The sequence below is a fragment of the Melanotaenia boesemani genome, chromosome 1, assembly GCF_017639745.1.
Source record: "Melanotaenia boesemani isolate fMelBoe1 chromosome 1, fMelBoe1.pri, whole genome shotgun sequence".
NCBI lineage: Eukaryota > Metazoa > Chordata > Actinopteri > Atheriniformes > Melanotaeniidae > Melanotaenia > Melanotaenia boesemani.
The window spans coordinates 10,444,783-10,456,811 of record NC_055682.1 but is presented as its reverse complement, the minus strand read 5'-3'; the positions used below and the strand labels follow the sequence as shown (position 1 = coordinate 10,456,811).

General features: G+C 38.2%; 1 protein-coding gene across 1 annotated transcript in view; it reads right to left on the bottom strand.

The window, feature by feature from the left end:
• Positions 1 to 201: 201 nt before the first annotated feature.
• The window catches only part of ddb1 (damage-specific DNA binding protein 1), a 46,818-nt gene continuing 34,990 nt past the window's right edge, over positions 202 to 12,029 (bottom strand). Inside the window, exons 22-27 of the mRNA XM_041981792.1 lie at positions 11,551 to 11,721; positions 9,978 to 10,087; positions 9,138 to 9,307; positions 3,721 to 3,823; positions 3,090 to 3,213; positions 202 to 862 (exon numbers count right to left, since the gene is read on the bottom strand). Of these exons, the coding sequence (XP_041837726.1) occupies positions 779 to 862; positions 3,090 to 3,213; positions 3,721 to 3,823; positions 9,138 to 9,307; positions 9,978 to 10,087; positions 11,551 to 11,721 (762 nt within the window). The 3' untranslated portion in view covers positions 202 to 778. The remainder of the gene's footprint in view (positions 863 to 3,089; positions 3,214 to 3,720; positions 3,824 to 9,137; positions 9,308 to 9,977; positions 10,088 to 11,550; positions 11,722 to 12,029) is intronic.

The window sequence follows — 12,029 nt, the reverse complement described above, 5'->3', positions numbered from 1 at the left end:
GTTAAGCAAATATGCATGTAAATATATAAATATGTTCTTAAAATGTCACAGTCTGACTTAAAGAGGTGAACCAGCAGACCAACTGAGATTGCTTCCCCAGAGTGGAGCAGCTGAAAAGATGTGACTCAACCAATGATCAGATCAGAGCAGAGAAGCCTCATCATGAGCAAACTAAAGGTCAAGATCTGAGGAACAGACATGAACAGTACTAAAGCAAGGTTTATTAGAATAAACAAAGAAAACATCACAAAGACAAAATAGCTATAAATCTATCATTTTCATCATTGTGTTTCTCTTACAGCATTGTTTACTCCAGATTTGAATAACAAACTTAAAAGTGTAAATCAGATTTAACCTGTGATGTGAAGACCAGCTAACCTTCAGCCTACTTGTAACTGTCACAAATATCCCAGAGAACAGTTTTGGTGAGAATTTATTATTTTTTTTGTTCCTTTGTAATCACACCTGCGCACACACACACTCAAACACACTCAGACCAAGATCTTCACTTTGGTCTTTCCGTTGTCCAAACAGGTTGCTACACACTTCGTCTAGACTCTTGTCTAAATAAAGAGTGCTTCACTCATCGTGTAGCACCCTCAGGGTCTCAACAGCTGACAACTAGTTGAGGTCTGAAGGACAAACATGCACACGCTGTTTATTTATAATTATTTACACATCTGCAAAGCCCAAACTGCTCCCCTCCTTGGGGGATTTGCCCATCGTTCCTCCTCCAGGCCATCCTCCCAGTCAGCGGGGGCCTGAATGGCGAGCTAAACTAATGGATCCTCGTCAGCTCCTCTACGATCTTAATCACCTCGTCCACTGTGGCTTCACGCTTCATGCCGCTGCCGTCATCGATCTGAAACCAAACCACATCAAGCTGTAAGCCTCCACTGCTGAGACAAACCATCACATAAATCAAATGAACAGATGAAGTTGCACTTACAAGGTGAGCTTGATTTTAACGTTATTTAATTGTTTTATATTTATTTAAATCATTTTAATGTGTAATATTATTTGCTCCCAGAAGAATTTTCCTTTTTCTATTTTTATAAAATGAACAAATAAAAGATTTCAGTGAGACTATGAAATCGATGATTTAACCAGTAATTATTTATCATAAAATGGTAAATGGACCACTTATATAGCACTTTTCTAGTCATATTTGACCACAAAGGGCTTTTACACTACATGTCACATTCACCCAATCACACACACATTCATACAGCACTTATATACATATATATATAGTAAGTGCTCTTTTAACACTTTAAAACCCCAGTACCCCCAATATTGTGGGGTTCGGTGTCTTTCCCAAGGACACTTGAGTATATAGTCTAGGGAAGCCAGGAATTGACCCACCGACCTTCTTGAGGTAGACCACTGCTCCTCCACCTGAACGCCAGCGTCCCCAAAAACTTCTAAAACTCCATTTAAAATCAGATCCATGTTGTAAAACGTGATTTTGTCCTACATGATTTTCTTGTCCTACTATTGCTGTAAACTAACTTGACTTATTTGGATGAAAATACACATTTTATTGCGTCTAAAAAGTTGTGATGAACACTTCACTTTATCAAGACTGCTAACGCAATCCTCCAGATAATAGCTCCAGCCCTAATTTTCAGACAATTACAGATAAACTATACATTAATATTTCAATACATGCATATTTTCAGTTGCTTGGGGCGTGCAAACGAACAACTGCTGCTGCAGCATTTTTATTTATTTTTTTTACAGCAATGTTCCAATTTTATCTGAAGCTTGTCGTAAACAGGAGTCTCCTGGAAAAGAAAGCATTCAGATGTGTTAAACTGTCCTCATCAGTTGAGCCTGAGAGATGAGCTGGGATTGGTTTATGAGCTAGAAGTAGGATGTCTGCCTCTTTTTGTTTTTAATTCAGACCAGACTAAAAGGGCTCAAAGCAGAATATTGTTATTCATCTGCTGCTACATATAACGTCATCAAACTGGAAGGAAAGAGCAGAGTGTCTCTAAGAAGGGGGAAATATTAGCTTAATGTTAAGACCTACAAAACAAGTGAAGATGTTAAATAACTGGTGTTTGTTTCTTAAACCTGTTGCAGCTTTTAAAAATAAATGACCTGATAATGACCAAGGTAGCAGCCGCCAGGGTCCACACTGGTTACGACTGAGGTAGTTCCTAAAGTAGGTGGGTAGGTAATTAAATCAATAGAAAATTCATTCGTTAAAAATAATGGGGAGAAAAAGCAAATTTAAGTCACCTGCCAAACAAAAATGAAATTAGATTTAAATAAAATAAACAATAATATAAAAAAATTGGTTATCTAAATAAAATGGTCTTTTGTCTTCTGCTAATTCAGACTGCAGAAAAACTATCTGTGTGATGGATCGGCTATAGGATAGCCATTTATTGTCTTACTAGGTGTGTTCTGAGACAAAAACAGAGAAAATCCTATAAAACAGCTGCCGACATGAAGAAGGAACATATGAAGCCAAGAACACGCAAACATTAAACAAGCAAAGAACTCAGGAAATCTCTCCACAATCCTGTCTTTGCCTAAAAGCAAACGAAAGGTCAACTTGACCATGAAAGAAAGCCGCTCCTGTGCTTCTGGGAGTCTGTATAATGTGACAAACTGGAGTTGTGTGAACTTGAGGATTAGTGGTTAATTCAAAGTAACGCAGTCACAGTGAATATAGGGTTCATCCTGTTTCCAGCTGAAGGAACTTCATTTTTTTTGTCATTTTGATGAAGAATTAATGATCAGTGTGTAAAAAAATTAAATAAATAATAAAAAAAAATCTTGGTAATGATTGGACTTTTGAACAAGATAATGATCTCTAACATGTGTTCTTCCTTCCTGGAATATTTTTAATTGGATATCTCTGCAAGTAAATTTAAAATCTCACAGAAAACTTTTCAAGGGAGTTAGAAGTTCATTTCCCTTCAGGATGAATAAAGTATTTTTTTATTTCATTTAAAAATAAAGAGGCAGAAAGGAAAGTGCATTTGCATGAGGAAAGATTAAGTTTAAGAGAGATGTGTAATACCCACAGATGACTTTAAATGGAAGTGTAGACGTGGATGTATGTGAGAACTTACCTGGAGAGTGCTGACAACCTCTTGCATTTTTGCCCGGCCGAGATCCAGAAAGCTTTCAATCAGGTCTCCGTCGATGAATCCTGCCGCCTGCTCTGTCTTCCGCTCTGTGTGGAAGGACCTCCAGGTGTCGTGCAGTCAAGGAAAATCAATACAAAGCTGCTGCTTTGCCTGCGGATGGCACCTCAACAGCACATGCTTTACCTCAGGCAGTCAACAAAGATCCAGCATTACATGGAGAAAACGTTCAAATCTACATCTACATGCTAGAGAGTCATTTAGCAGACACTTTTTCAAAGCGGCTTACATCAGAGTAACGGGGTGGTTAGGAAGTACTGTTAAGGGTCTTGCCCAAGGACCCAACTGGAAGGTTTTAATATTTTCTATTGACTAAACCATTTCTAAACTGTCTGATTTCAGCTCGATAAATTAATCATTAATTAGACTGAATGCCTGGATTGTTACATACAATATATTCAAAAGGAAAATATATTCATCAACCATCTCCAAAGCCAATTAAAGACATTACTGCATCAGTTGATTTCTGCCAACGCTTCAACCACAACAGTCAGAGCAGGTCACCTGTGTTGCCGGCTCAGATGGCGAGCGTACGTGTGAATTAACTAAAGGATATAAGCTGTGCTCGATCTTGCCAACGCTCTTGATGACCTTGTTGAGACGGTTCTGTAGGTCCAGCAGGAGGCTGTACCAGCCCTCAGACAGAGACGTCAACAGACCTAAAACAGACAAACACAATCTGTAGACCATCATGTGTAAAATCTAAGCCTCAGAACATGGTAAATATTGTTAATATTTTTCTCTCTTCATCCCTTTTTTCTTTCCTTTACTAGAAAAGCCCAATCAGGGGCAAAAGATGCAAAATAGCTTAATGCTATATACACTGTACACAAGACATCAGTAGTTCTATATGTCCCCTCTGTCTCTTTGAATTGTCCCTGGTGAATAAACTAATAAATAAATATTTCATCAAATGAGAAGAAGCAGTTTCAAGTCTGGCTCATTATCACAGGACTTGTAACAGCTTTCTAATTAATAAATAAAGGCTCACTGTTGTGATTCCAATCCTCCTAAAGGAAGTCTCGTGCTTGTGCGCTAGAAGGCTGAAGGAAGTCAAATAGCATGATTTCTATGGTTAATAATTAAAGAGATTTTCCACATTTTGCACTTTGCAGTAAATCTTAAGAGTCTGAGTTTTTTGCTGCGTGTGTGCAGAAAAAAAAAAAATTCTGTGACATTTGGAGCATAAATCTGATGCTTTGGGGACGTAATCTGTGCTAAAACTGACAGCCCACACAAACACACAAGCTTGAGAATACTGGCAGTAATTTGTAATGCAGTGCCTGTTCCTCTGCATGAGATGCAATGAAAATGTTTTAATAAAAACAAAAGCTGTGAATGATTGCACAGCTTCATCAACATCAATCCCCGCCTGATCTCATCTTTGATTCAGTCATTAGTGTGTGTATGGTTGTGATGCAAGATGACCTGGAAATTGACCAAAAAAAGAATAAAATAAATGCATGAAGAAAATGCAACACTGTTCTCTAAATGCAAACAACTGCAAGCTAGTCCCATCATAGAGAACATAGCAATGCATTCTTGACATATTAATTTTAATATTTATGAGAAAATAAACACATTTACAGAAAACCAACACAATCAGGTAAAAACAAAAGCTCTGATAATTGCACACGGAGGAAAAGGTGCATTAATTAAACCAGTATGCACAAACATGGAAACTAAATCTTTAGACGTGTGGAATGAAGAGGAGAACTGCATCGCTGTTTCATCCGCTAATGACACACAGGTGAGGAATTAACCCAAACAGCTGTTTACCTTGATGCATCCCAGCAGCTGTTGGAAACATACATAAATCTTTTGTCTGGAAGTTTAGTTAAAGTTGAATGAAAACTTGACTTATGTCTCACTTCTATGCAGAGTGTCTCCTTGTTCCTCTGCCCAAAGTAAAAAATACTGAAGATCAGCTTAGGATAAAGCTTCATAGTAGGATAAAACCAAATTGGTTTGTTTATTTATTTATAGATTATATAAAATCAGCATTTATTTATAGATAAATAACAACAATAAATTTCCATGTAACATTCAGCTTCTTGAACAGATGAACTAATTTGATATTAGAAATTTTCTCATAACTCTTGAGCCTCTTATTTATATCAATAATTAAGAAGGATTGTGATCAACCTGATTTTATTATCAGTGTTTTCCCAACAACAACAAGCTTAACGATCAGTGAGAAATTTGCCTCCTTGTTTATTCTTTAGGTAGAATAATCCTGTGGCCTTGCAGCTTCTTCCTAGAAACATCGTATCTCCCACACCATCTTGCAGAGCGTTAACGCCAGCAGCGTTATTTCAATAACATCACCACTTTGGTTATTAGCCACTGTGGAAAGTTTTCACTGGAAAGAGCGATTGTGGTTTTCGTTTCTTGTAAAAAAAAAAAAAGAACTTTCCAGTGAGAATTTTATAGGACTCAGAAGGCTCTGGGGTGAAATAATGTGTTGTGTGTTGCAGCTGTGGGAGCGAAAGAGGTAAATTACATCTGAATCCAAATGATGTGCACTTCCCTCTTTTTCATTTCAGCCATCATTACTGCCAGACTGAAAGTTACTAGTTTCAATTTGAGTAATGAGGGGTGAAAATGTGATTGCTTTCGCTCATGTCATTTTCTGAAATGTAAACATTAGTTTTGAGGAGCTTGTTTTGAAGGATGGTTGTGAAGTCTGTAATTGTTCTGAGGTTTTGCTGTAGTCAGCTGTTTATTTAAAGTGTTATTGATTCCTGTCTATTACTGATTCCTTGCCAGCTTTTTTTGGAGATTTTTCAAATGTTTTTACTATTAAAACTAAGAAAAGGTGTTTGCTATGAAAGACTTCTATTCACAGCTAAATAGAAATGTATGGTTGGGATTCAAATTGAACAACAGACAGCAAAGTGTTAGAAAAGACACAAAGCTGTGGACTTTACAGCTCTGCAAACATAATCTGCTCGTCACTGATGAATCAAGGCAGAAAAAAGCAAAGTTGCAACAAAGATACCCCCCAAAAACAAACAAAAAAATCCATAAATAAGTGCAACAAAACATAAATTAAAGTGTAAATAAATAGGGTTGGGGTATCTTTACTTTTTGCCAAGAATAAAAGAAGCTGATGTTGCTCTGCAAAAGAAGCCTGGGTTTGACAAAATGTGACTACCAGCATCTTCCAAAAGCCATTAATGCCGGTTGCCCAGCACATGGTTCAGCTCCATTCTTTTCCTAAGTTCATACATGTTTTTTCCCTTCTAGTTGGTATTAGACAGTTTTTGTTTAGTAATTATCATTTCAAAGTTTCATGCAAGGAGAGCAGATTATATAAGCGGATTGGTCATCAGTGGGAAGTCATCCTATGCTTGTGTTTCAGTCTTATCTCTGCCGCAGTCCACAACTCCTACAAAGAAGTCCTTTTCAAATCCACAATGACAAATGCAAGAGCATAGTTTATAAACCAAGAGCACACATTAACATATGGCTCTTTGTCTTCCACTCAGCTACACACCAAAATGTTTGTGTCTCGTCTGTGCAAATAAAATATTTTTTTCAAAGGCAGCTGGACTCTTTAACATTTGTAAGATCAAAATTTTGAGGTGTTTTGATTCTCTAAAGAGGCATTTTGACATCCACTCAGCTTTGAGGTCTGTGTGATGTAACTTTTCTGACTCACCAGTCAGCAAGGGTCCACCGGGCCCCCTCTGAGTGTAGCCAAAATATTTAGCTTACTGTATAACAAGAAGACTGAACGCAGACTATGCAATGGCTTGCAAACTATTCACACCTTGGTATATTTTCTATCGTGTTGGCTCACAGCTGAAAATTATATTTGGTTCACAAAATATGGCACCAACATTGAAGATGTGGAAATCAAATCTTAGAAGCAAGACTACATTTAGGGGCTTCATTGCAAATGGGGTGAATACATATGTACACACAACTTTTTTTTTTCTTTTTAAAAGAATTTTTTATATATATTTTTCCCCCATTTCTTTTCACCTAAAAGTACTGGTTCATCTGTAGACTCCCTTCTGTTAGTGTGCAGACAAGGAGAGTATGAAAACTCTACGAGTGGCTCAAATAACAGCACTGCCTTGATCTGATTGCTTAAAGTTCACTCCTGACAGTGACACACTGATGCTCCATTTAATCACCTGCTAGGTATTTTTGTAAGTGCCTGCCCTTTTAAAAATTATTTTCTCATAAGAGCACCCAGATGGTTGTGTGTCACAAACCATGACATTTAATGACAAATAGAAATCAACTAATCAAGCGGAAGTTGATGGCTATTACTGACTGTAGAGCCAAACATCTCTTTGAGACAAATGTCATGGTGAATTCGCAGTTTTTCAGTTTCACTAGTTTGTACATGTTGCATTATTTCCTGAATCTGTGCTTCTGTTAGCCAACGATTAAGAGACTGAGGAGAGTCCCCTTCCTCAGAAACACTTAATGTTTTTTTTCACTGCCCATCCAAAACGAAAAGTGACACACTAAAATTTTGTTGGACCATCTTTAGCTTTAATAATGGCATGCACTTCCTGTGGTACAGCATTCATTTTTCTTTTTTTTTTAAAATGTTTCAGTGATGATGGGAGAGATGGGCCACTGCACAAAGTCTTCTGCAGCAAATCCCAAAGATTCTAAATGTGGTTAAAGTCTGGAGTCTGTGGTGACCAATCCATGTGTGAAAATGACGTCTCATGCTCCCTGAACCACTCTTTCAGTCTGATCCAGATGAATCCTGAAACTGGCATCTTGGAATGTGGCCATGCCACCAGTGAGGGAAAAACTCCATTGATGGAATAACCTGCTCATTCAGTATATTCATGTATCAGCTGATCTCATTCTTTGGACACATAATGTTGCCGAACCTAGACCTAAGCAACTGCAGCAACCCCAGATCATAGACTTCCCCTACAGGCTTGTACAGTAGGCACTAGTCATAATGGCTGCATCACTTTATTCAAAGCTCTTCTTACCCTGAACACATCACCCATGACCCTCGAAGAGGGTAAATCTGGCCTCATCAGAGCATTTGTCCTTTTCCCATTGCTTCAGCGTCCAATCTTTATGCTTCCTAGCAAATTCAAGCCATTTTCTCCGGTCAGTCTCAATGATTAGTGGTTCTCTTAATGCTGCACAGCTGTTCAGTTCCAATCCTTTCAGTTCCCTTCACATTCTGTCTGGGAAATGCTTTTACCCTCACTATTCAACATAACTATATGTTCTACTGCTGTGTTTATTTTTCCCTACAATATAATTTAACCAAACATTTAATTTCTTTCTGGAAGATGATGGTTCTCCACTATACTTCCAGTTTTTAATAATCCATTAGACAGTTCTTAACCCAGTTTTAGTGGTTTCAGCATCTCCTAGATGCTTTCTTTGCCTGATGCAAGCTGATATTTTGACCCTTCTGAAACAGAGTCCTTACATGACAACAGGATGTGTCGAAAAGACTCCAACGAAGACCAGTGGGCTGAAATGCGTTGGTGTTTTTAAAGGTCACTATGACTCTGCCATAGAAATAAAGACATTTAAGCTTGTCTTAAAGAAAATTGCCTCAGAGTTTTTGTACTATTAAGGTTAAATAACTTGTTTGCAGGTGAAACATCATCATGCATGCCATAATTAGCCAATGGGAGGCTCGCACTCATTTGCTTAGTTAAATCCATGTTGTCATTTTTTTGTTTTTTGGATGAGTAGATTAAAGATGTAGGAACATCAAAGAAAAAAAGAAAACTTCCACCTCTTGTCTATGTTTGTACTAAACTAAGACAGCAGGGTGCTAATTGTAGCCTCATAGTAATTTGCAGCTCAAATGTGAAGATTATATTATTCTTACCAACAGTGACTAATGGAAAGAAATAAATACAAATTTTTCCAAAATGCTGACAACATGATTTAAAAGTCAAGAATTTTAGCATCAACAGTGTTGATGCAAAAATTGCTGTGTGCAAAATTGCCCGTGCACCTTACCTATCATGCCGTTGACGGTGCCAAACAGCACAGAGCCCTGGGTGGGTGTGGAGCTTTCTCCGAGGTTCTGCAGCACCAGAGAGCCATGGCAAAAGACATTTACAAACTCGCCGAGGTGAAAGACCCCCACCTCCTGCAGGTGCTGCCGCTCCTCGTCGGTGGTGGCCGCACTGGCCACAGCGAGAACGGAGAGATAAACATGAAAGATATGAGAGAGTAGGAAAATAAATTACAGTGGAAAAATGGGAAATTGTTGGGGGCACGACTTTGTCGATTAATCAAAAGAAAAACTAGAAGGGCAGAGACATAAGAAGCAATGCATTAGGTCAGAGAATGATAGAGAGACAATGGATAAAAGGTTGAGCAACAGAGAAGAGAGCAAGAGGATAAAAGATGTGATACAAAAGTAAAGGTCAAGAGTATTGAGAGGTCTAACCTGATGTATTAGCTGGATAATGAGTAGCGGCATAAATGTTACACACGCAATTTCAGAACGCATCTTCTTTTCCCTTAAAGTCAACACTTGTCTAATAGAAATTACCACAAAGAAAATGATGCAGAGTGGCTAAAAGCTCAGTAGAGACGAATGATAATTTCCCAAACAAAATGCAAGAACAACGCTGCTCCCGTTATAGCAATGATGCTCTAAAAGCTATCATGGGACTCTGCGCAGAAGAGGCCGCATGCTAATGATATGGAGGTTTGAGTGGATAAATGGAGGGGATTAAGAAACTTTTTGGCAGTTTAGTGTTGGAGCCAGCAGCTCGGGGGATTGTAACGTTTACAATAAAGAAATTCATAAGAGGCGAAGTTCACTGCAGGATGTTATGCTTTTCTCACCTGTCCTTCTGACAGACAAACAGGTTGAAGGCATTCTCGGCCCCCAGGAAGTTGTCATCATCCAGAATTTCTACAGCGCTCATCCAGTTTGGATTGAAGTCACGAGCAATCTGAGAAAAAACAGTAAACAACACAAAGGTGCCGGTCAAAACCAGGACGACACCACCCCAGATGTACATACAGTGTTTGCTATGAGAAGAAGCATCGGGTCCAAACAAGAGCTAAAAGGTTGAAAAATAATCATTGTTATAATATCCTTGTCCTTGGTAAACAGTCATGTGTTAAACTGTGCCAGGTTTGTTTCATTTCTACTATGGATCGATCGATTTATCGGCTGCCCGATTAAATCGGCCAATATTAGCCCTTTTCAAAATGGCCAATATCGGCCGCTGTTTTGCTGTTTAAACGCTGATTTATTCTTAATTTCTTATAAACAGTAAATGCTGCTAAGTGTCGGAGTTGTGCAGAATGATGTCCTTGCGCCGTTTGTCAGCTGGATGGAGCTCTGACTCCATTCAATCCCACAACCATCCCCCTGTGTTTTCAACAGGGGTAGCTAGCTACAGCCAGGTTACATTAAAGCAGTGGGCTGAGTGGAGCTTGCCGACAGGTAAGTATATAATAATGTTGTGAAATTAATGACTCAGCATGTCTCCAGTTTAACTCTATTTGCCATGTGTAATGACGAGTGACGCATGCTTCGTCGTGTCAGTCAGCTTTTTATTTACGCTGCATTGCTAAAGAAGTGCTAAATTAGCTTAAGGCTCTTTGGCTGTGGTTATCCCAACCTAGCATAGCATTAGCTAAGTAGCCAGTTACTGCAGAAATAACGTAAGTGTACAAAATATCTGAAAGTACAGAACACCCGTCCATCACTCTGTCAGCTGCAGGTTGAGGCATATTCTAGAAGGAGAGATGTGAATGCAGAGGGGAGGAGGTTTATTCACTGCAGCACCGAAAACTTATTATAGTCGGTCTTCAGCCACTGTCATGATGTCATGTCTCCCTTAGTTTTACTTTGTCGGAAAATAATAACGTGACTGTCTGTTAACAGCGACTCACTATGTGTTACAATTAGTGCCAGACCATTTGTGACCATTATATATAAAATACAACTCTATCAAAGATGACATCATTTTGACATTTGAGAAAAACATATCTGGTTTTTATTTTGGTTCATATATGGTATATGCAATGATATATTTCATGGCAAAGAAAATATTGGAATAAAGAAAATGTAATTTAACATTAAAGGGCATCAGAAGGCTGCATAAATAATGTTTTGCCAACTGCATGTTTTTGAAAATTTTGTTGTAAAGTTAAACATATACTCAAGGACAAAATATTGTGAAACAGTAAAATGTTTTGCCTGTAATTCATATTTTTGTTGGTGTAAGCATTAAGGAACCAAAAATGAAGTTAATTTATTATATATATATATATATATATATATATATATATATATATATATATATATATAGTCACTTAAGTATGAAATATTAAGTTGAAGATTATAATATTTGTCAAACTCTGAAACTTGAGTTATTTCTCAGAAATCTATCTCACATCCCACCTCTTCAAAGTTGCCCTCCATGGGTTTGTACGCCAGCAGCAGGATGGACCTCATCAGGTCTCCCACCAGGATGAAATCTCCTTTGGTCTTCAGGTAAAGGGCCATGATGTTGTTATAGTGGTTACACTCAGTTCTCAGCTCCTTCTCAGCCGTCCACTCATACAGACGCACCTGAAACAAACAGACGTGCTGAGTGGTGGCTTGTTGCCATGGCAGCTGCCAAAAAGTAGGTGGATCAGAAAGTAGCTGTTCCTGTATTTGATAAACTATACTGACATTTTAGTTTCACGCTGCCATCACTCTGGAGATGATGTGCCTCAGTGACTGTGAGGCTGAGGTGCTGATTAACAATATGAGTTACCAGCTGCCTCATTAATGAACAGTTAATGGCTAATTAACTAATTAATTAATTAATTTCCCTCTGCATGCACCGTCTAACGATTGTTAAAAATGATGCAGAAGTAAAATGGTGATGGAGA